The sequence below is a fragment of the Danaus plexippus genome, chromosome 27 (genome assembly GCF_018135715.1).
Source record: "Danaus plexippus chromosome 27, MEX_DaPlex, whole genome shotgun sequence".
Taxonomy (NCBI): Eukaryota; Metazoa; Arthropoda; class Insecta; order Lepidoptera; family Nymphalidae; genus Danaus; species Danaus plexippus.
Window position 1 is genome coordinate 4,620,269 of NC_083555.1, and position 27,137 is coordinate 4,647,405.

The following is a 27,137-nucleotide window of genomic DNA, read 5'->3' on the forward strand; positions in this document are numbered from 1 at the left end:
AGTTCAGCGAGTGCGGAGCATAAAGAACCTTCGAGAAATACAAGAACATTTAGAAGAATTGAAGTTTCATTCTAAAATATCTGGAACTTTCTGAAACAAGTGACATCAGAGACGTCAGCGAGGCTGGCGTCCTGTCTTTAAAACAATGAATTTGTAATAAAATCCGATATCAGAAGTGGGATCGCTCCTGTGATCTGTTACTGCCGGTCTTAGTGTATTTGTAAATCCTGATCCAGCTCAAGAAAATAATCATCCGGAGAACTTGCGTAATGAAGAACGCTCCTCAGTCTTTCATGCAAATGATGTCAACAATGCAGAGCGTGACCGAACGTTTGCTACTAAAAAAAAAACAAGGGATACGATTAAAATTACTAACAAGATTTTTTGATCCCGGTGATAGTGTGTGTGTTCGGGATTGATTCAAACGCATCTTTACGGCTGTAAATACGTACCAAATCAGTAACTACGACATTCGAATTAAAGCCTTTTAAAGGAGCGAGCTAGAAAGTGTGCAGACGATTGGTTAGTTGCAACATCTACACAAGAGGCATTACGTGAGACCATAGCTAACATTTGTTATTATCCTTTGAGCTAACCTCGTGTCCATGATGTATTCTGAAGAGAACCATGAGATTCTGTAGGGAAGGCTTGTGGTACCGTGACAAGACAATTATACACCACAGATCTGGAGAGCGTGACCTCTGAGCTAATCGCGTGTTACCCTTGAGCTAACCACGGGTCCTTGATGTATCCATAAGAGAACCATGAGATTCCGTAGGGATGCCTTGTGGAGCCGTGAGAAGACAAGTCTACACCACAGATGTGGAGAGCGTACCTCTGAACTAATCGCGTGTTACTCTTGAGCCAACCACAGGTCCTTGCTGTATCCTTAAGAATACCATGAGATGACGTAGGGAGGCCTTGGGAAGACTTGAGTAGAAAGGTACTCACTCGATCTATAAGAACTTGCATTATTTTAATATCAAACTACTGAGATTATTGCTTTATTTAAAATTGACAATAGACATACTCTTCACAGTAATATTTGCAACATGTCTGGTTAACGGCAGTGCCTCTACAAAAACGATGCTGTAATTCAAACGAAAGCATACTCGACTCCAAAATCCTGATCAAATACATCTATTGCGAATATAACTAATTTCTGTTCCTTTTCTGCTAACCGTGGTCATGCGTTTGAATCGTGTTTCCGACGGGAATAAGGAGATCACGCCGAATTTTAATTTAATACCAACTGGTAAATGTACTCTTAAATAAAATGCAAGATCGCAGTGGTGCGTTATACAAGAATCAATTGCAAATGAAATCTCTGGGTGTAGAAAACAAATCGTAAACTATTTGCGTGGATTGAGATCAGACCTTACTATTTCAATGAATAGTTAAATAGTTATTAATGTAGAAATAATTTTCTATAGTTCCAGGTTTTGAAATGACTACTGATATATTAACCGGAGCAGATTTATTACGTGATAAGAATACATGTGGAAAATTTAGTATCCTTGCCGATGTTTTGCACATACGAACAAGTCAATTATGCTTTGACAGTTTAGATTACAATTCAACAATCAGTCCGTTTAAATCGAAGTAATGCACCAACACATTCAAAACAGGATGGTCGAGGCGGAGAGAAGATACAAAGCTAGGTTTTTGAGAGGTCGAGCTACGATTAAAAGATTCCAGAAGGGAGATATTGTAATAATAAAATATAACCCCAGAAATCGGATATCCCTATATTTAAAATTTTGTGAACTATACAAAATCCAGAAAATAATTGAGAATGATTAATATCTTGTAAAGTGATTTTAGACAATGGATGACTTCGAAATGTGGCACATGACCAGCTACGAATGTGGCACATGACCAGCTACGATGAGACTTCACAGCATCTGAGGGACGACACAGAATTACTAAGCAAGCAGTTAGGTGGACGGTTCGCCTACCTAATAGTTATCCGGTGAGCGTATTTCATTTTGTTCAAATTGCTTCATTCAAACGCATTACCATTAATCATTGCTAGCAATGTGATTGTCTAACACTTAGTTTGAGATATATTACTATAAAAGATGCATTTGGCGTGCGGATCCGAACCATAACAAATAAAGAAAGAGAAAAAAAAAAAAAAAACAATTATGTAGACGGGTGGAGACGTCTTACGAAAAAAAAAAAAAAAAAAAAAAAAAAATAATATTGTACATGGGTGGAGACGTCTTACGCCAAACAAATAAAAAAAAAAAAAAAAAAAATGTAGGCGGACGGAGACGTCCTATGACATATGTTATGAATGTTCGTGTGACGCCCCAAAGCCATAAGTAGATTAAATAATGGGACCTGATATTATGATTTCGTCTCACGATGAGTCGTAATAAACAACGTAACCCATACGACAACAACAAATTTGTTAACCATAACTATAACAATATAAAGTTATCTAGGTTTACTGTGGAAGTGCCTAGACTACATAAATATCTCTCTGTTATCACAGAAAACAATGCAGAGCACGCATCAGTATAACCGTATCGGCATGACTTCGGACGATGAAGCATCAATTCTTGAACCTGGCCCATCTACTCTACGAGACCTGCAACGGGTACGAGAACATAACGAAAGCTAAGCAAGAGAGAACACATCACCAGGCAGGTGCAGAGCACGCACCGCCTGCCAGAATGGCCGTATCGGCGCAAGCAGCTTCAACGACGGATGCAACATGGAAATAACTGGCACCAATTATTATAACACCTTATTGGTCGTCGTTACTATTGTTAAAAGTAAAACGAAATCAAAGAGAATAGAACTATGTTTGAATTCTGGTTTAAATATGACGTCTGGACGCACGACAGCGGACTGCAGAGTTCAGCGAGTGCGGAGCATAAAGAACCTTCGAGAAATACAAGAACATTTAGAAGAATTGAAGTTTCATTCTAAAATATCTGGAACTTTCTGAAACAAGTGACATCAGAGACGTCAGCGAGGCTGGCGTCCTGTCTTTAAAACAATGAATTTGTAATAAAATCCGATATATATTTAAAAAATGTTTTCCTATGCATGTTGTTATAGAGATAACAGCTCTGCCTGGTTGACTCATCAGTAAAGTTATCGCTTATTCAAGATGAAAGTCACTGAACTGTTATTTAGATCGCTCGTGAAGGTTTGTAATTAAAAATTGTTTTCTTAGAATCATCTAGGAGGTCATTAAACCTTCAAAGGTCCAAGATGAACAATGTTTAATCAAGTAATAGTTAATACTATGTTTTGAACGCAGTTTCGCTTCTACTGAATTTGTTTTAAGAGAAACGACAATAATTTTTTGTGGACCAAACTTGACATTGAAATGAATAGGTAGAGTCAGGTGTTATATATAGCAATATTATATAACCTATCTTAATTTAAGATTTCGGTCGTTAGCAACAGTATACGGATACAGATACGTGAAGAAAGTAAATTTTTTTACTGCTGGAAGCAAAACTCTCGTTTAATTTTCATATGTCACATGATCACAAAGCTTGCTATTTAGATTCCATATCTGACAAAAATAAATAACGAATAATATATATACTGTTGTCAACACAAACTCTTAAGTCGGCTGAGACAAAAACAAATAACAATAAAAAATAGTTGAGAAACATCTGTTTGTCGGCAGCTCAATATATTTTATTTGTTCGTTAGTAATTCAAAAGTAACCAGTATGGATTATTAGCCTGTCAATATAAATACTATTATCTTTGACGTTAGTCATAATAAAGGGGTCAAGATTATCATCATCTGTGGCCTTTGTTGTGGATCAGTTATATTTACAGGTTCTATACCTTAAAAAATAAAATAAAAAAGTTTAACGTTATAAAATAACAGACATTATTGTCCAGCGATCCAGACAGGATCGGAATAAAGTAGCGAAATATAAACGAAGAAAAAGAATCAATAACTAATCTACATTTATCTAAATCACAAGCCAAACACGCGGGAGCACTATGCCTGGTGATAACGGAACATATTATAGTAGTTGGTTTGAAATTAACTTAAACAGTCACTGCTGGGTTGTCTACAGTGTTGTGAGGAATTAGCGTCATGGCTGAGACGTATATATCCGTGGTATGTTAACTTTTACGTTGTATCTGGTATAGGATGTGCGTGTTTCTATTTTGAAAACATAGAATATATATTTTTATTATTGCAACACCAAATACTTTTTTTTTTTTTTAATTAATATTTGGTTTTGTAAAGCTCGTTGAAAAATATTTATTTCTTTACGTAAAGATTTGATATAACAAAAGTTTGGACATTTTTTTTTAAATGTTTCTATTTTTAAAACTGTTATTAAATATATAGTGGTATGAAACATAAAGTTTTGGAGACATTTTTCTTTAACGAATGAAGATGTAACATGGAAAGGTAGAAAAATAATACCTATCAAAACTATTGATATGAGAGAATATATATTTTATTTGTTTTTGACAATATTTATAGTAACTTTTTAAGGTTTTGAAATCAAAAAGAATAACTGACATTCGTTAATAACAGGACACCAATTAGGAGTATAAACGTATTTATCCATAGTTATAATTCATATAAAAATCCGTCATATTAGTAAAAATGTTAAGCTTCAGTTATAAATAAATTTGTTTACATTAACATATAAAATTAATTAAAATATATATAGAGGTAAATATGTTTTCGTCGTCCGACCGAGCCGAGGTCAATCTCTTACAAAGTCTTTTTAAGATTACTATTTTCTGCTGAATCCACTTAGTAATAGCAATGACTATAATTTGTCGCTTGAATTTATTGTGAAATTCTTTTATTTTCTTGTATAACTTATTTTGGTTTTAGATTTTTGATAGCGAATAAGTTTCCAGGACGGATATTCAATTTAAAAATTATATAAACAATTATAAAGTAACTTTAGCTCTAGCCCATAACCTGAAAAATAACATAATTTATAATACATTTCGTAATTTAATTCAGGCATTTAATGATATAAAATAACAAAAGCTTATTTTATCAAAAACACGTTTTGCAATACTCCCAAAAGTAAAAATTGGTCTTAAAATCTTCCAAAACCATACATTTCTCTAATATCGACTCATATTTTTTCATTTTCGTCATTAGAAGCGCTTAAACTAAATCTTCATTACATAAAAATCTATAATTTTAGTTAAAAAAAATCAAGGCAAATGAAGCTTCAATATAACGACCAAAATTCCCATTACTTAATTTAGAAATTAAATTATTTAACCAGACTGTGTTGACGGGGATGAGTAGTGGTTAGTTATTCGTTACTAGAATTAAGTATTCTCTATATTATAACGTAATATCTGGATGATGCGTGGTTTATATTATTTTTTTGCAAATTTCTTATCATTATTTCTCCCAGACATTTCAATTGTTGATTTCATATAATTTAAATCAGACATCACGATAGCTCAACTATTCAAAGAACTTAATCGCGCCAAACCTCAAGTCGCAGGTTCAAATTCTGGTAAGGTTGATGAGTTCTATATAAAAATGAATTATATGTTAAATACATAAGTAAAAACATCTCTTTATAAACAAAACAGTATAATGTAAATCTAAAATAAGTAATCATAGAATAAGGTTTTAGATTTTTCGAGTGACGTCATATCAGTATACCACTTAATTGTTTATCATATGTATATGGAAATTTTGATTAATATATAAAAAGGATCTTGTTAGAGTTCGTCGTTATTTTAAAATACTGTTGAGAAAACTCTAGAATTCTGGATCTCAACAGTCTGGGAGATAATAGTTCACAAACGGACTGTATATATATATAAATATATACACAAATTGTTTAAGTCATCGTTTTCCTTAACATATCTCTAGCATTCACGCCAAAATTATAGACATCAAATATTTTTCCCGTGTGCATACCAGGATATTAGTTTGATAGATATGTCGCAAAAGTTTTTATCGGAGGTTCCAAAACTTTTAGCATTTCACACGTTTATCTTTTCAAACGACTGTTAAAAACTTTCAAGCTTGTCTATTGTAGAGACATTTGGACTTTATTTCTTACTTACAACTTTATAATAATTTATTTAATTACTGAAATATATATATTAATATATATATATGCTCAGGGTTGTTAAGCAAAAATAAAGTATACGAGGTCGATCCCCTCTGTCTTTGTATGGAAAGAGGTATTGATAAGATATTCTAATAATTGAATAACTGAGTTTTTTTTAATAAAAGTATATACATATATAATAAATAACATAAAATATGTTGCTAATATTTATATTAATAATTAAGTTATAATTCAAAAGTTGCTTTCTTTTTAATCGATTACATTTTTAAAGTAACATTAATTTTATCTCGTATAATTTTTACATTAATAATATATATATTGAGAAAAATTATATCAGTACTAATAGTAACGTCTGTGTATTTACTCTATTAGTATTGAAAACTCAAAATACTAATAGAGATGATACAAGTGGAATAACAAAATTAAAAGAATAAAAAAAAAATCTATATAATTTTTGAAATGGTCAATGAAATATATTCAAGCAAGACGCTATCTCGGACAGAGCGTTTGTCAACAGGCAAGTACAACAGTTAAAATTACCGCAAGCACCTTTGACGATAAGCTAGTACAATAGCGTTGTATCACGTCGTAAATAACACGTCACATCTGACCTAAATAGGATTTCATTCAATGGTACGTTTAGATTTGAAAACAACTCTGCCCTAATTGTCTATCGCAATCAATCCCATTGTTTTATCGAATGTTATTTATTGGTCATTAATTTTCAACTTTAGACTTCAAAGTGTACTTCTTTTGCTGTAAATGGGTCAGACCTATTTAATTATCGTGGCGCTTACCAGTGAGGCCTCATCGATTTTGATGTTTATAGAACGATGCGTAGTTGGTTTTAGTAATAAAAAAACAAGGTGCAAATACGCTTGTAGGTGATTTTTATTGTAGTGTATTAAATATATAAAGGTTTAGAAAACTTTTGCCGAGGCGCAACCTGTTTTTTTAGAGTTGGGATACATGAATAAAACATTAAAAAAAAAACAAATAGATTTTTTTTAGTCGTGGTGGCCTGGAGGTTAAAGACCCGCCTCTCATACGCGAGGGCGCGGGTTCGGAACCTGGCAAGTACTAATGTGATCTTTTCCGAGTCATATATACTTTCTTAGAGTATTTAGACACCACTGACGGACGGTGAAGGAAAAAATCTTGAGGAAACCTGGTCTTATAATTTCAATTATAAGATTGAAATCGCCAACCCGTCTTGAGCAAGCGTGGTGATTAATGCTCTAATCTTCGTCATGTGAGAAGAGGCTTTTGCTCAGCAATGGGCTCCGATAGGCTGATGATGATGATGATGAATGATGAATGATGAATGATTAATGATGAATGATGAATTTTTTAAGCGATCAAGGAATTTATTTGATTTATTTTAAATAAAATTTGCAATTAAATATAAAATAACGTATTAATTTTAACGATGTTTAAGTGTATTAATTTAATTAAGTTTTAAATTTTTAAGGTCCGACTGATAAGACAACAGTTTATTTATGTTAATTTAACAATATATCGACTTAAAAAATTAAAATACTTATGAGCAGTTTACTGTTATTTCTTATTTTGCAAATATAAAAAAAAAATAAGTTTATATTTTTATAAAAATTCGTAAGTGACATCATAGTTTTCATAAAAAATAAAATTTAGGTATTTTAAATGATGGTAGCCTTGCCATGTGCTACCAGTAATCCTAAATAAGTTCTATTAATTTAATCTTAAATTAATTTCTATATCAGTAAAAAGTAATTACACAAGAAAAATCTTAGCATACATAATAATTATTTAACATAACCTTGATTCGGTTATACCCCCACTAAACTGCTGGGTAGATTAAAAAAATTAAACCTTTATTTCGTAGACACACGGATCTGTGTAAAAGAAATGCGTTATCTGTTTTAAAATTTTTATGAGGAACGATTTCTATAACCACAACGTGTTCAATGATTTTTTCATACATGCGGAATGTAACTTATATAACCAAAGTAAGAGCGAAAAATATTGAGGGTAGTGTTTACGTATAAAATAAATTAATATCATTGCCATGTAAAAAACTAAAATATTATAATTATAATTACAATACTATAGAATTAATCATACATTTTGAGATTTTAATTTTATATCAATAGCTATAAGCGAAAGTAATCAGTATAACAACATTTGACTAAGCACTTTCGTGACTAGGTATATTTATGTAATCTTATCATTAGTCTTAATCAGGACGCGTATTTAATTGAATACAACAGCCAGCCTTTAGGAAGAGGAACTAAAGTTAATTTAAATTTTCCACACTAAAATACGTCTTTCCGTGTTATAGTAATAAAGTATCATATTGTCTAACAAACTTCTTATCAACACGTCATGACCTGAGTTCAGTGCTAGATAAGTTTTTTTTTCAGCCAACACGTGAATATAATATGAAGTAGGTAAACAAGAACATAACTCAATATTACCTTTGTTAACATAAGAATTCTGTTATAATAACGATGTCTACGATTTCGGCGCGTACGCATTCAAATGGAACTAAGGTTGTCGGTTTTCGTATATTACGGGTATTTTTATTATTTTACGACTTTATAATCCAAACGCTACGGTTCCCTTACAGCAACCGTGATCACGGGCAGATGAGCTGGTGTGAGACATTCGGATTGAGAGGTCGGGCCTACGTAGTCATAAAATAATAAAAAAAAACGCATAGTCTATCCCCAAATCTTAGTCTCGTTTAAATTCTGTAAACAGTTAAGTTTGATATAGTTATAATGCAAAAAAACAATTGAAACAAATGTTGTTCACAGAAGACCAAAACAGCGGTTCTAATGCTGTTATTAATAGCGTTGGTGATCAAGGAATCGAACGCGCGGCCTCCGTGGCTGTCTCCAGGCAGCGGGGTGTTCACCGAGTCCGCGGAATGTCATACGGATGTGAGTCGAAAAGTAACATACAACATGATATTACTGTAACTAAGAAAAAATATCTTAAAAACATTAATATTTGTAAAACTACATACTCCCAGACGTTTCGGTTACTTTGCAGTACCGTGATCACTTTCATCTCCTTTGCATTGATGCATGAACTAACATTATCATCTCGTCTGCTCGAAAATGAAAATATAGGTTTCATTTAAATAATACTCGCATACTCCCAGATCTTATTATATGTATAAGAATTAAATTCTCTGTATAAAAAATACTTTAAACTGAATTAAACAAGTGATGAAGTAAAGTGTTGTTGATACTAATCATAACTTTGCCGCAGGACGAACTTCTAGATCTGTGTCAGCGATGCGCTAAACTCACAAAATCCAAACTGGCCTACCCAGCTTGCTGCTCAACCGATCTCCAGGCCAGGAAGTGGTGCTCAGACTACGTCTACTTCGGCAGAGGACAGTACGACTTTTATCTCATTTGATGACGTCACACGCAGTCTTGATATTCGAAATTTATTCGATACATAAATATGTTAAGATTGTCTTACTTAAGATGTTATCGCAATTATTTGTGTAAGTGATTATGAAATTATCAAAAATAATTGCATGCGTACAATACCTTAATCAACTCACGACGCGTTCGTTTTGTAAAAAATGATAAGGGATACGTGTAAAATGATTTGACTAAAAATAATTTATAATAAATTATTAGTATTGTGTCTCAAAGGTTTCCCGTTTAATCTGATAATAATCTTAATGCGTCCTTAATATCTTTGTCGTAATAACAGTGAAAATAAAACGATATATATAATTTCGTTGATATGATAGATACTTTGTAGCCCATTTGGTTGGTAAAGTCTAATTTTAATACATATGTATGCAGTCTGACAACAAAATATTTGTACTATACTATGAAATTACTACGTTACCAGCATTAAGTCTACTAAAGAGCTGCAAACATGAAATCAGATGCAATGTAATTTGTCGTTATATATTTGGCCATCAGTTTAATTAATAATGTTATTCAAATAAGTCTCACGAAAGTTCATTTATATATTTTATAAGTTATAATATAGCTAGTATTACAATTATAGTACTTCTGTGATATTTTAGGTTACTTGATGTAAATAAATTTATATTTTTGATAAGTTGTTTATCTTTTTCTATCATTATTTATCTTTTGAATTTAGAACTAAAAGATTAGAAAGATACAGAATATTATATATATAAATGTCTTATCTCCAAAATCTATTTCAGTGTTTTTGGTACCATTAGTATTGATAAAAATTATTAAATAATAGATGTAATAATTGTTACAGATTTTTCTTATTATTGAAACCATTGATTATGAAATTAAAATTTTCTTATAATTTATACAACTATATATAGTTTTTGCTCTTTTTTGTTATTTTAAAACTACATAAAGTCGTGGTGGACTGCAGGTTAAATGCTCGCCTCTCATACGTGAGGGTGCGGGTTCGAAACCCGGCGAGTACCAATGTGATCTTTTCCGAGTCATATGTACATTCTAAGAATATTTAGACACCGCTGACGGACGGTGAAGGAAAACATCGTGAGGAAACCTAGTCTTATAATTTCAAATTATAATTTTGAAATCGCCAACCCGTCTTGAGCATGCGTGGTGGTTAATGCTCTAACCTTCTCAATGTGAGAAGAGGCCTTTGCTCAGCTATGGACTCCGAAAGGCTGATGATGATGGTGATGAAAACAACATAATCCCGGGGTTTAGGTTCCTTCACAGCAACTATGATCACGGACAGACGAGATGAAAGTTTCTGTCAGTGATCATAGATCCTGCATAGGAACCGAACTTTGGGATAATGTATTTACAAAATAATAAAAAAGGCAAAAACTTCCTAAAAAAAAGACATACGAATTTCTTAGATATCAGTAAATAAATTACTATTAGGTAAATTTTTTTGAAATAAAAAAATTCTTCCCCTTTTATTTCTGTTTTTGTACAAATAATATTAACTCTTATCAATTATTAAAATAATTGAATATGCTACGTAATGAAACAATATGAAAAGTCCATAAATTATTTATTAATACTATCCGACAATATTTTAACAAGTTACATTATGTACAAAATCTGTTGTTACTCTCTTAATTTTATTTACAACGGATTTAATAGAGAAGGACGAACATTCTATATAAAAATATAAAATCATTTAATTCAATTCTATTTGTGAAGAAAAAACTTAATGTTTCAAACAAATAAACATCGAATCCATCCGTTGTAAGTCTTAGTCTTAGTCTACAGTGTGCTCGGTTTTACTAAATCACGTAATTATTATGTCAATTCGAGAATAAAGGAAATTAAAAATATATGTACATTAGTGTAAAATGAAAGTTTAATCATAAAAACAAGAAAAAAAACAACAACGATAAAAGCAAGTGATTTAAAAGTAAATGCTGTTCCTAGGGGCCAAGTGAACACATCTACCCGAGACATTCTCATTTCGCTACTTATAATTTTAAGAGATTTATACTAATATTTTTACAGATACGGGTCTGAACTCACTAGGTTTATAGACCGTTTGGACGGACGGTAATAAAACTAGCAGTGTCATTATACTATGAAGCTTGCCATAAGTAAATTAAGCCTTGGGACGCACTCGCCAAGGAAGGAGATGGAATTTCCACCAATGACAGCACTCATTTCATAAATATTTATAAAAATTAAGAACTATCATTGGTGGACGATTCCAAGTTATTTTTTCCCCTCGCTTCATTGGTGAATACCTCGAGCTAATTACAATTGAAACCGTACTATTGTTTTATATTTTGTTGCATAGGATTTTATTTACATAGCAAGTCCTCGATAACCTCCAAATAAACAGTCTTGTTTACTGACTTTGATCCGGCACCGAAATTATAGATTTCATATAAAGTTAATTAAATTAATAATAATATTAATGTGTTTGTTATTTTGTTAAGAAAACAATATAATAAACTACTGCTGCAAATCACAACATGTCCTCCTCGGGATGGTTTTTTTCGTATATTTCCTGTAATTTCTGCTGATCTTTGACTTTCTTCATCTGAGCGTATATTGATGCTGCTTTGTAATTGATCGGCCCGTAGTCCTTCATATCGGCGTCTGCGTAAATAAACTGATCTTCTGGTAGGAAAGGCTGTGAATCAGAGATAGCAGCAGAAATGAGAGGAGAGTGGTAAAAGTAATACGTACGATTATCGCAATTTTACTAACTAACAGACGTTTCATGTTATCTTTCCTTTCAAAATCGTTATTGTATTCTTTGCTGTACGCTAAAATATAAAATAAAATCAATCATTATATATAAAACAGTTGAAACGGAACACTCATTACTACAAAGGAACCAACCAGCTGTTAAAAATAATAAACAAATTCAATGCAGGTCAAACGTGTAGAAAAATATATTTGTATGTCAGGAATAACAAAATAAATAAATATAAAGGGGTTTTCATTAGAATAATACTTGACAATTATAGCCAAAGCGTTATGTATCAATACTAAAGTTGATTTGAATGTTGCATATTTCGGATTTGTGCTTTTGAAATATTAATGAAGAATACTTAATTTTTTATAAATATGGAAAATAACAAACAAGATTTTAATGATCGTTAGAGAAAAATACTTAAAGAATAATAAAATAAATTAAAAAATTAATATATTAAATTGTTTTAATTAAAACAATACATTTACTTCATTTGATAATCTCTTATTCAGCAGAGTTTTCTTCTATTTATCACTGAATACTTTTCACATGACGTATTAGCACTTTAAATGGATTAATAAAATTTACATATATATCATATAGGAAGCGACAAGGCATACATACATATATACTTGATTAATTCAATAAAATATAAGCGAAGCCATTACTATTAAAATTACCTTTAAAAAATGTACGTGTCGCTCTTCATAAAGCCTCCCTAAAAACAGAAATACAACCGTAACGGCATCATGACATGCTATAATAATGATTATAGAAGCATTAATAAGTCTCAGATTTAAAGGATTATTGCTTTACTGGCATCGAGGTGTTAAGTTAGAAAATAATATTTGAGACATTTCTTTACAAACGTTCTGATACTTGTATAATAAGAAATATCATAAAAAAAATAAAATACCTTTGAAAAGTAATCGAAAACTTGCTGAATAACAGATAATACTTATATATTTGAATGACTATAACTTAAAATTTATTACGTTATAGTGTTACGTGTTGTTAAGGACATCAAACGGTTAGTAACTCACCTTAAACATCAATCTCATTGAACTTAAGAGTCGCGTAGTCGCTTCGCTGCTGACTACTTTTTCTTTGGCTACTTGACACGTTCTTATGACTACTGTTACTGTCTTTAGACTCGTTACCTATTGTATACGTGTCGTACAAATGTCTATTTGAATTGACTGTATTCTTAAATTTTAAATTATGATTACCTAACGCTAAATCTGCGTACACTAGTTTCTTATGTTTAGGTCTCTCCTCTTTAGGGTTCATCGTATTGAAGTTAGTGTTGTAATTGTATTCAGGTGCTAGGTTTCTTGTGGAGTTTGATATGTAATTCCCTTTGAGTAACTGGAGGTATGATTTTTGTTCTGATTCGTTGTAATCTGGTTCTGGGTAATTTGGTTTCTCGTAATTATCGTAAACACCGACGCATGACAGTTTCTCACGTAAGCTTTCAGATTTTTTAAGGCGATTTAGTTTCTGACTGTTTTTTTCTCTTGTTCTATTTAATGTTTTTGTGTAGTACTGAGTTTCTGGATGCTGGTAGATGACTGGACCTATTGTGTTGTTATATGATAGTTCTTGATCTACCGGAATTCTTTTATCTACTCTAATTGGCTGGAAGTAGCAAAAGCTGTGGTGTTTTTGTAAGGGTATTTGGAAGTTTTTCTTGTTTTTTCCTTTGGATATATTGCTAAAATGGTTTCTTTTCTGAAGGTATTGTTGTTGTAGTATATTAGTATTCTGAAAATGAGATGTTAGTTTGTTAGTTTATTAGACACAAAATGATTATGAAATGATAATGAAATGAAAGAAAAAAACGAAAACATACAAAGCGTCTATACCTGAGCGATATCACTATTATTAGAACAAATTTGGACTGAATTGCTACGTTGGACTAAATTTCTTTTTGGTATTGGTTTTTCAGACAATTTGGGTATTTGTAAGGTTTTGTTTGGTAATATGACTTGCTTCTTCGGCAGCCCAACCTTATTCATACCTTGATCGTTTAGTTGATTGACAACAGATTTAACTAGTGAGGTTGATGGTAATATTATCGAAGTATTTCTTTTAGGTGTTGCACCGATGATATTCGGTTTTGTCAATTCTTTTTCCTCATTGATCGCGTTCTGATCGTTATCGCACTGTTCGTGAATATTTTTTAGACTTATCGTTCTTTTTGGCACCATCGGTGTTATTTTGGCTTGGTTTCTTTGAATATGTTTGGAAACGTTTTCTTCTGACTTAGTTGGCCTGACCGGGCCATCAGTGACGTCATATGATTGCATGTAACTTGTGTTTATGAGTGGCATTGAAAGATTAACGTAGACATGATCAGATTTTGCAGGTGATGTGACCGGCGTCAGTTTAGTTCTGGGAGCTGGCACCGGTCTATTTAAAGAAGATGTTGATGCATTTATTCCATCGCTGCTTTCTTCACAGATTTGTATGGAATCAGTTAAGTTCTCAAACTGTTCCACACCGCTTATGTCAGAATTAACTTTCAATAGTGTGGGATAGTTTTCATAGATGTTACCGCTGGATTCCAGTTTATCATCATTCTCATTTATGTTGTTATTAATCTCGTTAAAATTCTCACCATACTCTGTATTTGGATAAAATCTTTCGATGTTTCTCTTTCTAACAATCCTCATAGATTGAAACTTTGGTTTATTTTTTACATTCCTCGTATTTAAGGAACAAAATTTTTTTGTTTCAGATTCGAACTTCTCTTCATCTATTCTAGGAAATTGTTTTAGAAACGATGTTTGCATTTGTGGTAAGTACGGGTTTAATAAGACAGTTTGATGCAATGGGTACATTTGTTGAATCGGTGATAAAACTGGTATCCCGTAAGTTGGGAATTCAGTATTCGACGTAACCGGGTAACTGATTGCGTTTTGTACGAACGGCGGACAAACGACACGGGGTGTGAATGATGGGTTGGTTGACAATTGTTTTTGTAGCGCCTGAATGCCTTTAGTGGCTTTTTGGTTAGTTTCGACAATTCTAGGTTGTATCGCTTGCACAGGCTGTTAAGCATGCCAAATAAACATGAAAAAAAATTAAAATAAATTATGGTAACAACAAAAATAAAGCAAAAATAATTTTTTAAATTAAAGTTCTTTGGAGTTTCAACATACATATATCTTAATCTTTGAAATGTATAATGAGAATACTTTAACATAATTTTTTATCTAGAAACTGCAAAGTGGTTTTGTGTTATATTCATTGCTTAGTTTATAGAGATGTATCCGACCATGAAACACTCATACCTTATTAGGAGGTTGCTGTAATCCGTGGAAGGGCAAGTTCTCGTACAGCCCGGGTTCCGTGATTGGCGCGTTATCTACGCCATTCGTAGCTGGGCCTGGAACGAGATTTTGCTTAATATGATATTCAAAATCTAAATAATAAGGTTAGAGATTCGATCAACAATATAATTATAATTTTCTCATTGTAGTAAAAATCTATGGTTGATTTTTTTAACATTCTTTTTCTGCTATAGGACTTAGGAAATAAGATTTAAGTATGTGACTATTGTGAACAATTTTGAATCTTTAACCTTCATTTGGGACTGAAGATAGAGGTATGAAGATTATACAAAGTCTTGGACGGTAACTATGCCAATTGTATCATAGCCTTACTTGTTTTTAAGCGAATAATATAAGCTACAAAAGCGATAAATAAAATCGTGCTTAAACTCACTATCTCCGGGTTTCTTCCGTTTTCTTGTGTTTCTCGGTGCTTTTATAGGTACTTTGTCATTCGCTATTCTATCAGGTCTTTTAAATGATACGACTAAAAACATGCAAAAAAAATCAACACGTTGCAAAAAAAAAAAAACGTGCAAGCGAATAAATATTATAATTTTCTAACAATACGTCATAATCGGATCATATGATACATTAAAGTAATGTACATAACATGTTATTATTTTTTATTTTAGTTAATTATTTAATTGTGATTACGTTATTATAACATATGATCGAAGAAATGATGAGATTGCAACAATGTGCCTTGATTTTAAAATGTTGTTCAAAACGTCGTGTGTAGTGATATGTATGAGATGATATTTATACATTTGAATGATAAATAAAATCGAAATGATTTGTACAAATAATAAAATTAATAACATTGTTATAAAATATAAATCGTGTCGAGGATAAAGTAAAAGTGATGTTCAAAATATAATCTCACACTTAGATTTTGCATTTTAAAGTGCTTTTAACAAAATATCTACCTCCTTCCGTGACTATCACATTTGGCGTTTCGCTTTGAAAGAACGATCTAATACTTCTCTTATGCCCAAAGCCTTTATTGTGAGTCACTAATGTTACAGCTCTTTTGTTTGTTTTGTTTATCTTTTTATATTTTCCACTCTCTTCATCCGATGAATCACTCTTGCGTCTTAGATTTTTAAGTATGCCAGTTACTTTTTGTGAATGTTTTTTTGGTTTTCCAGTTTTCTTTGAATATTCAGTCTTTGGTGGGCTTTTATCATCTATATTTGGTTTCCTTTCCAATAGGCCAAGATTGCTTATTTCATTACTCTCATTCTGTATTCTATTTTGTAATCTCGCTTGATTTTTAGGGCTAAGTGTATGGTTTGCGTTAACGTGCACCAAAACTCCAGGTTTAAGAGGCCATTTATTTGGAGTCACTACAGTTTGGATCTTATCTACATCTGTTTTAGGTTCCGTTTTCGGTGTCTCGACATTTTCTGTTGCGTCTTGATTAATATTTAGATCTATTTTATTGGAGCTTTCTTTGACAGTCATTTCTATGCTATGAGGATAACTCTGTGAGTTTACAAGTCTAGTTCTATCTGAAGATTTCGGACTGAATGATAAGATACGCGGTGACAAAGCGGGTAAAGCTTGTGATATTATAGATTGCGCTATGGACACTTCGTTTAGACAGCTACCATCCGGACTGTTTAGGAAATGAATAAATCATGTTAGGGATATGATGATGATATGATTATATAATAGAAATAAAAAACATCGAGTCTCGATATCAAATGTGAAAATTACCACAGATAACACGATACTATAAAATAACGAATAAAATACATGTAAATACATAAAACAAAGTAATAATATAAACAGTTACAAAACAAAATGAATAACATACAATACGTGGAAATATAATAGTGTTATAATCTAGAAGAATGCTTTCATTATCATGCAGTGATAGAAACACTTGCTTTACTAAACTACCCACACAAAAATAATATGGAAAACAGCAGAAAATATAAGAAAGCATTCTCCACTATGAAGAATTCAAAATGATATGTTAGTATGTATACCTGAAGTGTTTATTGTTGTCAGTCTCAAAACATCTGGTGTTAGGGCGGTTAGGAACCTACACAGGATAAAAGATTAAATATATAATATGTGTGTCGCATGCAGCTAGAAGCCCTAACTAATACTATGCCGTTGGTCCAAGCATTAACAAAATCACAGCCGAAAACCCAAACCTCGTTATATTCGCAAGATTCAAAATCAAGAAATAGAAGACTCAATAGTGTTGTTACGAGTTTTATACTTTTTATGACGGCTTAATAGTTTGGAAGGGTCACATGATTCTTTATACATATTTGAATCACACGAACACAACATATGTGACCTTGGTACGTCCTTGACCTATGTCAACGACTGCGTTACTATAAGGGGCGACCTCGAGGGTGGCATTGACAATGTGTGCCAAGAATCTGCTCGGACCAAGGGTGCTGAAATAGTTGATCATAAAATACATATACTTATAATATTTTTATTATATTACGTGTGAATACATATATATAGATTTATATAAATATATAGATTGTGTATGTAAATCTATTTTACGTCTACCATGTTTATTATAATTTTATATATATAGATAATAAATAAATAAAATATCGTCTTCAAAATGGAAACACGATTAAAGCTGACTAATAAGTTGGACTACTTATAAATACTTGATCTTAATCTTTTAAGTTTTCAAGTTCGAAACATCCAAAACTTAAATGGTACTAACACATACACCTACATAAAATATATGTGTGTTTCCATTGAAATTATATAAAGTAAAGAGTTTTTATATATATCATTCTCATCTAATTTAATTTCAAAAATCGCAAATACTCACTTTTCCCGCTCTTCTAACTCGACTGGATTATTATCTGTATTTAGTATTCCGTGTTAGTTTACAGCAGCGACCACGAAAACAAAATTATTTATGTTAATATATAATATTCGAACAATGATGTCAGAAATGATTAACAACAAGCGAAAATGTGTATTAATGAATGTTTAACATGATAGACTATTTGAATCAAAACAACAGAAGCACATTTGATCACAAAATCGAATTAGTGAATTAATTTCTATACAAAACAAATCTAAAATATAAACAAATTCAATGCAAAACAACACAAAATGTTTTCGCTATAAGGGTCAAGTTGCTAACTCACATTTAGATTTGGCTCTCATCCGTCTGCAAACACAGATGATGATGGCACAGAGAATGACAAAGAGAACGAGCAACGCCAGGGCGGCACCGCCAATCAACATCAGCTTGTGCTGATCTCTCCACCACACTTTCGTACCTTGGATATATAGAATAAGTTGTAGCATCTTATAGTGTGTGTCATTTTATAGAATCATTTCTTTAATTTTATGGAGTTAGTTTGTTGGAAATTCCGAGAAGTAGATTTAAAAATATTATTTTTTAAGGTCACAAAAGTTCATGGCTTCACTGTTTAAGATTGTTTTTGTTTCATAATTCACTAATATTGATTAACACAAAAATTATTTAATTTTATAATACAAAATTAGTTTTTGTATTAAAAATAACACTTCATTTTCATGTTATTGTTGACGTGAATCTCATTTTATTTTTTATACTTACTGTAACTTTCCAAGTTCGCTGCACGAAAAATACAAAATAATTGAATATGTTTGTATGAAGTTAAAAGACTTGAAGCACTTCACGTTTTAAAGAATATCATCATTATAATGTACTTAAGGACAACCTTAACCAAGCACAGTCTAGTATTATAAATAAAATTAGTAACATTTCAAAGACAACATTTTTGATCATCAAATATGGTAGGATAATCAATAAGTAATCGGGTCATTCTTTAGGACTGAAGATGAAACTAGACTGAAACATTCAACTTTTAAAGCAAATGTCAATGCAATTATAGATGTTAGATTTTCTAATTTAAAAAAAAATCTATTTGATAATTAAACACCTTCTTAACACAGATCATACTTCCAAGAAACCTTAAATTTTTGAGTAACATTTTATAAGCTTCCTATAATGTAATAGTATTTCCAAATTATTGGAGTAGGACTTTAAAAATTAATATAACATCTTCCCCGGTTACACAATTAATATATATTAATATGTTGTAGTTACCCATGACATCTCTCTCGCAAGGTCTGGAAGCGCCCACGCTGTTGTTCGCTCTGCAGAGGTAGGTCCGGTAGACCTCGACTGCTGGAAGACGAAGGAAGCTCTGGGTTCCTCTCTGCCAGATCTTCTCGTCTGTCAAACTGTCGTTGTCATTCTTCAGCTTCCATGTAAATGATACCTGAAAGTAGTACTCATGATAGTATATATTGTTTTAAATATTTCTGTCTCAAAATGTAAGCCTTATTTGATAAACACTATCATAATGTAACACAGTTATCTATGATATTATGTGTAAATTAGTAAAATATGTTAAAAAATAAAAAAATTATATATTTCGTTTTTTGTTTTCTACAAACAAATTATAAGTAAACTAAATTAGTATTTATATTGTATAAGGTGTTTACATATCTTCCATTTATATCTAGTGACTTCACGAACTAACAGTATTGACATATTATTAATATCGGTATTAAAAATCAATTGTATATTTAAGTTATATAGTCACCTCAGACGGGTTCGCGTGGGCGGTGCACACTAACACCTGCTCCCCATTCAACTCGATCTGTTTTATGCCACATTCTGGAATAACTGTAATAAAAAACATACATAAAAAGATAAAGTGAAGATGAGAAAAGCGCAGTAAAATAAAATAATAGTTTATGACTAGCAATTTTCTATCACCGCACCATCCATCCGTGATGAGAGGAGAAAAACTACTCAAATGATCTCGTAGCGTCACATTTGGCAGCACACCAAAATTCATTGTTATGACGAATCAGTTGAAGTCATATGCTTTTATAATCATATCAATTCATTTAAATACATCATTTTTATATTTCCACACGGAGATTCAGATAATTTTTTCGGTCGTTATTTGTTAGTTGTCAATGAATGTGATTTTTTTACAATTAAGAGAGTACTTTCTTGAATATAGAAATGGTCGAAATAATATGAATTTAAACATATTAAAAAAGATCGTGAAGAATAAGTCTCAAAATGAGATTGTTGAACGTATCCCTTAAACGCCCGTTAAGCCAGAATATTTTAGTTGTGTTTATAATCTCAGCTTATTTGTGCAATATATTTTTGTGTGTAAACAAAACAAAAACAAACAATTTATTGAAAAAAATGTTACTATACTTTCCAACCCACCATATTTCATAAATTCTAAAGGGACAACACAATTCTGTTACAAACGTAATGAACTATGATAGTGCTTCGCTAATATAAACTTACTAGACGTTACCCGCCGGCTTTGTGTTGCATAAAATACAGAAATTTAAATAAAATTTTCAATGTTAACACCCACCCCCGAGACCCCCTGAAAGGTTTTTTCGTAAAATCCAATCTTACCTGAACTCTACTTGGCGAAAGGAATATTCCTACCAAATTTTAAATCTCATGGTTCCAGGGATATCCTGATGGGTCAATTTATCGGTATGTAGATAATGATAAACTCACACATGACATCTAGTAACACGCTAGTGTTAATGAAGCCGTGTCTGTTGTAAGCTTCACAGACGTAGCGCCCAGCGTGTCGTCGGGCCGCCGGCCCCAGGAGGAGAGCGTTCGATGATGATAGAATCAGTGAGGAGTTGTGATCACGAGATGAGGACTTGTGAGGAGTGAGACGACGCCAACTGTAGCTCGGCATTGGAAACCCTCTGGGATAAATTTTGGACGGTTAAAAGTAAATGCTTTTACTATTTTGTTTACATGTTAAGGAAAATTTATGTGATCTTTCATATTGTTGGTTGTTGTGATTTAATTTTTGTATAAATATAGGTATGTTAGTAATTGAAAACACTAGTGTTTATTCTGCTATTTATATAACTTTCCCTTATCAAATCCAATTTATAACAGTTGTTTGGCAGCCTGTAGGTGTAAAAGTGTAGTAGTAAGTGTGTAAATTAAAGCTTTATATGGCAATTGGCAAAAGCTTTCCTTATATTAAGTAGGAACTGTAGAATGGCGGAGCTGTATATTACTTACTTGGCTGAACATACAACCTTCGCTGGTATTTCATTTTCCACAACCGACACCACTTCCGGTGTAACTGTAATATTTTCCGGTTCATCTGTGAAAAAAAATGTAATTTTTAAAATTGGATTAAAAATAAGTTTATATTTATATTCTGTAACAGGCTCATAAGATAAATACATGAGAAATATTTTGGTAGTTCGTTATACTCACATTCAACAGCAAACTTGGTGGTACTGTTGACTGGCGGTCCGGCAGCGTTCCTTCCGGAGCGACACGTGTACCGGGCGGAGTCACCGCGAGACAACATGCCTCCTGACCACGCTGACATGTTCCAATGCTGGAGATTTGAGAGGGTTGAAAGTTGAAAGTTGAAGGTTGAGATTGGACACATCGAGATCATGATAAGTTTTGTATTAATGATATTTGAGATAATACATACATGGTAAGAAAAGTCTTTACTGGGGAGGAAATTATAATTTTCTGTTTTATATGATTTAAATTCCTACCAAAGTAGATTCAGTAGCTTCGAAGTCGTTTCTATTAACTTGAGGTTCAATTTTTCGTTCTTCGACGTAGTATCTGTCGGTTTTCTCGGGGTCAATAATCTGTCCGTCTTTGAGCCACACAACACTACACAGCGGAGCACACTCTACAGTACATGATAGAGATATGTTCTGGAAGACAATTTATATTGTGGTTAGTTGAATTGAAAGCTGAAAAAAATTATAATCAAGTTTTTAATTATATAGTACTATAGTATTACCTGTGATTTGTATAAAGCACCGCTGTAGTGGTTCATTGCGTATTTGAAGCTTGGAGGAGCTGTGATATTAAAAGGACTTAAGTTATTATATTTTATTGTTACATATTAGTTATTTAGTCGTTTATGAGTAGTTCCGACTTCCAAAACTAATTAGATTTACAGTTGTAAGTCCGGCGCTAACAAAATGCTTGAATAAGTACGAAATTTTCTAATTCTAGTATTCTAATAGATGTAGTGAAAGCCTCTCACCCAATACGTCTATATTGACAAAGGCTGCCTCTCCTTCTCCGCCAGCGTTGATTCCACGACAAGAGAAGTTAGTCCGATGGTCAAGAGTTACAGGGTCTATCGTCCAATTCTGGGAGACGATGTCAGTCACAGGACGTCCGCCGCGGTACCAACGATATCTATATGGATGATTTGTTGGAATTTGTGTACACATGAGTATATATATTTTAACTATGCTCATATATTTTAGTTGATGTAATCTTCATTTTATGATGTTCATTTGTAAAACTTACCTACGTTTTCAATACAGTTTCCTATTGGCACAGTGATTTATGTTAATGTATGTAGAGCACGCTCAAAATATGTAAGGTTTATATTTTACCTATGTGTTTCTGGTCGCCCCTTCTCTTCTATTTTGCAGCTAAGAACTAGGGACTTTCCCTTCACAACCTGCCATGGGGAGTAAGTTAATTTGGCTGGACCGGGAGGATCTGGAATGGATTTAATATGAGTCCAAGAGACGATACCATTTGATGATCACTTTTTTAAAGTGAAAATAATGAACATTAACTTAGTTGTAAATAATACTCACAGTTAACAACAAGTTCCGTTTTTTCACTCTCATTTCCCCAACCTGCGTAGTTTTTTCCTTTGCAGGAGTAGTTTCCGTGAAAACTTTTTGTTGTATCTTGAAGGAGTAACATTGATGGGTCTACTTCATTGCAGAGTAATGCTGTAATAAAAAATGAACAACAATTCATAACTTTACACCATTTGTTTGAATTTAACTTATACCTTTTTAGATGAGCAAGTTTTTTGATATACTATGTAACTATAAGGTTTACAATTTTTATCTTATTCCATACATACATACATCTGCAAGATTTGTTACATTCTTGTTGTAATATATTATTTATTTCAAATAAAATGTTCCGCGGTGTTGAGTAAAATAGAGCATATTAATATCACCAAATAACTTACCATCGGTATCATTACATTCAGGCAGATGTTTGAGAACCTCTCCGTCCAGAAACCAAATAACTTCATCCAGGATAGAAGGATTCCCGGTAACCACCTCGCAGGTCAGCGTCACGTTCTTGTGCTCTCTTTCTAGGATTGGGCTGGGAGAACTCATTGTAAGACGTACTTGAGGTTTGTCTGAAATTAACATTGGCTTTAATTATAACTTTATTATTAAGGTTTCACCACATAAAATTATTAGTCTTTAGGTGTTTTCATTAATTTTAGTAAATAAAAATAATAAATGACTTACTTAAGAAGCTAAAAATATTTGTGTACAAACAATTTATATCGTTGTCCATTAAATTAATATTTCTTAGGGCGCATTTTCATTGGTCGATAAGGCCCGCATTCGGGGTGCGGGAGATTTCTGTAACGCATGCCATAGGGCCCGCAAAGAGTTTATCGTTTTCACTGGTCGTCAGAGCCCGCATACGGGGTGCGGGTGATTTCTATAACGCATGCGAATTCCGTTATTCCGGAATGCGGATATCACCTGCACACGTTTAATCGACCGAGTTATCGACCAGTGGATTTCATTGGTTGTTAGCTCGCATGCGGGTACTCCCCGTAATCGGGCTAACTACCGACTTATCGACCAATGAAAATGCGCCTTTAGCATCATCTTTGGAGTGTGAAGTTGTTAAGTTACTTACATAAAACATTGACGCTGATAGTCTCATTTGTGGTGCCATTCCCAACAGCGTTGGCAAGGAGGACAGTGTAGTTCCCCATATCTTCTCCATTGGCGTCTAAGATGATGAGCGAGTGTTGGTCGGTATTGCCACCTTGGTAGTGACTTTTATTCACATTGACTTTCATACCATCACGGTACCTGTAATTTTTGTTATAAATTTACTTCTTTACTTAATTGAATTTCATATAAACCAGTCAATTCTGTGCCACAATAGAACGACTAAATTATGTAAGGCTTAATATGAAGATACATTTTGTAACAATGAGTAATACAGCCCAAAGTCTGAAGGGGTAGAAGCTTACGTTTTACATTAAACTCTCATTTTCTTCAAACTTGAATAATACGAATCTCGTAAGACGCTTATGAACGTTTAAGAGCGATACAAACATGCGTAGAGGGTTCCACTGTCTGAAATTTGATACGTCTTACGTGTTAGGTGTAAGATTTACAGCGTCTCTGCGTATATATTGAGGATTTACATTTAATTTATCTATTAGTTATGAACACTATCTTAATCATTATTTTTTTTATATCTCCTCTCCAAGCTCAGTTTTAAATCCTCAAAAGTAATAGTGATTTAAAATTTGGTTATCATCCAACTTCGCCACCCTATTACAATAGAGTTTTATGATATTTTAAAGGTTCTCCCATTATTAAAGGTACCCTAATTTGTAATAACTTAACATATTACGTCCCAACCGAGCGAGAAATAGGATTCTTTATTCTCATACACATTTAAGTAGATTACTTTGGAAATTTGTTTCTAACCATTGAACTTAAAGACATACATCGACAATATAATTTGGTACAGAGGAATTCTTTTAAATATAGTTATTTTAAATATCTTTCTGAAGGAAACGAGGTGAATTGTCTTTCAGGTACGTCGATGGCTATATTAGGTAAATAATAAAATAACTTTTCACTTATCCAACAGTTACTAATAAGATAATTATATAATACGTTTTATATATAAAACAAATAAGCTTGATAAATAGTATTAATTTAAAACAACCCAAACTAATTAAAGCAAACATGATCTAACTGCGGAACTCACCAGATTACTTCGATTAATGAAGACGGATTGCTCTCATATTCGCTTTTCAACAAAATCTTGGATCCCTCCACGATTGTAATGTTCGGCGGCGTTACATGAACTAACGGCGGGTCTGAAATTATTAATAATTATTGTATATCATACAGTTATTACGTAGTTTAATAATAATTTATTGATTTATATAAAAGTGCTCTAGTTTTGTTAGGTAATTAACAAATCAGATTTTTAACTTAAGACAACAATTACATGAAAGGTATAAAGTAGTCATTGGATTTATATGTTTATTTCTGTCTGTTAATACCTGTATTATAACTACAATCTTATGATAAACTTACACCAAACTTCAAGCTCTCTCGTGGCGTGTATAGGATGCTCCTTCGTTTCAATCATCACGTCATTTATAGCACGACAAATAAACTTTCTTCCATTCTCAAATCGCGTTGCTTCAAATGTCAGGTTCGACGTAGTTTCGAATGTAGTGTCGCTCTTAAAGTGACAAATAAAAATTAGCTTACATTAAAAAAACGCAAAGCTTGTATCATATTACTGTTTTTATATATAATATGAAAAACTTAAAATACTTTTGCTACTGTATTGATTTTCTCGATCTTTTTAAAGGGAATGCATAATATAAGTTTATATATTTAAGATACGTTAACATCTATAACCATCAAACTGTTTAGGAGTTTGTGTTTAATGCTGCCGACAGTTAACTGAGCTGTGTTGTAAAATTTTAATTGTTATATCCTGAGGGCCCTTCACAATCTGTAACTGTCAGGCAGTCTTTATAAAGTTTCGGTAAATCTTAAACACTTGGCAGTGACGTCGACGTAACAACGTTTTAGAAAAAATATTCTGAAAGGCTGAACTGAAACCTAGCGGCGATCCTATAATATATTTAACAAACCAAATATAATTTCAACATTTCTTATAATCAGTTTCAAATTCCATGGATATAAGTATAATTTCAGCCATTAATATGTAATGTATAAATAACTTTGCTAATAAAAGACGTGTCTGTTTGTATGGAATTCATTGCTCTTGTAACTCCCAAGTCGTTTCATGCTCGTGAAAACTTTGTATCAATTGTGGCAGACTTTGATCGTTTTAATTGTTTCTTCTGTGTCTATATAAATTTCGGAACATATTATTTATGTTGTGATTTATGATACGGATGTATTATAAAGGCAATTTCTTCTTTATCATTAAAATTGTACATGTAATTATAGCTTCAAAATAGTAAAATTTAAACATAAGATAGGAAATTGTGTCGTTTTATAGAAATATTCATTTGTTTATAAGTAAAAGAATTTATATATTGAATAAAAACTTACCGATTCGGATTCCCTCTGCTGCTTGTTTAACATGAAACAAATAAAGGGGATATGCATCAGTATATTATAATAATCGATAATGTATTATCAACCTTCGAGTATACTAGGGTTTTGTCGACAGATATTCTTTACTAGGTTTAGTGTTTGTGAATGTCTTATGAGTAAAGTATCGCAATTCATTGTTCGCTTTCGTGACTAGAAACTAACCTTTGGAATCTTGGCTTTTAAAATTTATAAGGCGGCGTTAAAAATATGCGGAGATTTAAATATTTTTAGTAGATTTTTTCTATATTCATGATTAAAACAATATTTTCAACACGTAATGTCTAAAACATGTATATTTTTTTATAAATCCTAAAACAAAACCTATTTACAATTTTATTGTCACAACGTTTCTATAAAATTTCTCAACTTTAATG

The 27,137-nt window shown here is 32.2% G+C and overlaps 2 protein-coding genes and 1 long non-coding RNA gene across 6 annotated transcripts in view; 2 read left to right on the forward strand and 1 right to left on the reverse strand.

Moving 5' to 3' along the window:
• The first annotated feature begins 202 nt into the window (after positions 1-202).
• Positions 203-2,923, forward strand: LOC133319739 (uncharacterized). Its single transcript, XR_009753255.1, has 4 exons — positions 203-943; positions 1,040-1,255; positions 1,434-1,972; positions 2,501-2,923. It is a non-coding gene; the product is annotated as an uncharacterized LOC133319739 (long non-coding RNA).
• A 1,038-nt stretch (positions 2,924-3,961) lies between these two features.
• Positions 3,962-9,491, forward strand: LOC133319749 (uncharacterized). The gene is made up of 3 exons (XM_061525178.1): positions 3,962-4,104; positions 8,860-8,985; positions 9,320-9,491. Exons 1-3 carry the CDS (start codon positions 4,081-4,083, stop codon positions 9,470-9,472), a joined length of 303 nt encoding a protein of 100 aa, XP_061381162.1. The 5' UTR covers positions 3,962-4,080; the 3' UTR covers positions 9,473-9,491.
• Positions 9,492-11,036: 1,545 nt separating this feature from the next.
• LOC116775581 (hemicentin-1) overlaps positions 11,037-27,137 on the reverse strand; it is a 249,666-nt gene continuing 233,565 nt past the window's right edge. For 2 of the 4 annotated variants that reach the window (XM_061525171.1, XM_061525172.1), the window contains exons 8-25: positions 26,719-26,736; positions 25,720-25,870; positions 25,385-25,496; positions 24,290-24,468; positions 23,595-23,771; positions 23,206-23,346; positions 22,996-23,104; positions 22,635-22,792; positions 22,386-22,444; positions 22,129-22,296; positions 21,833-21,959; positions 21,632-21,716; positions 21,101-21,303; positions 20,145-20,227; positions 19,643-19,817; positions 18,693-18,827; positions 15,511-15,605; positions 11,037-12,148 (exon numbers count right to left, since the gene is read on the reverse strand). In XM_061525171.1, coding sequence (XP_061381155.1) covers positions 11,981-12,148; positions 15,511-15,605; positions 18,693-18,827; positions 19,643-19,817; positions 20,145-20,227; positions 21,101-21,303; positions 21,632-21,716; positions 21,833-21,959; positions 22,129-22,296; positions 22,386-22,444; positions 22,635-22,792; positions 22,996-23,104; positions 23,206-23,346; positions 23,595-23,771; positions 24,290-24,468; positions 25,385-25,496; positions 25,720-25,870; positions 26,719-26,736 — 2,343 coding nt within the window. In that variant the 3' untranslated portion in view covers positions 11,037-11,980. Of the gene's footprint in view, positions 12,149-12,894; positions 12,933-13,257; positions 13,979-14,079; positions 15,268-15,510; positions 15,606-15,943; positions 16,037-16,478; positions 17,171-18,367; positions 18,402-18,692; positions 18,828-19,642; positions 19,818-20,144; positions 20,228-21,100; positions 21,304-21,631; positions 21,717-21,832; positions 21,960-22,128; positions 22,297-22,385; positions 22,445-22,634; positions 22,793-22,995; positions 23,105-23,205; positions 23,347-23,594; positions 23,772-24,289; positions 24,469-25,384; positions 25,497-25,719; positions 25,871-26,718; positions 26,737-27,137 lie in introns of all 4 variants that reach the window. The other 2 variants (XM_061525174.1, XM_061525173.1) reach the window with 2 other exon arrangements.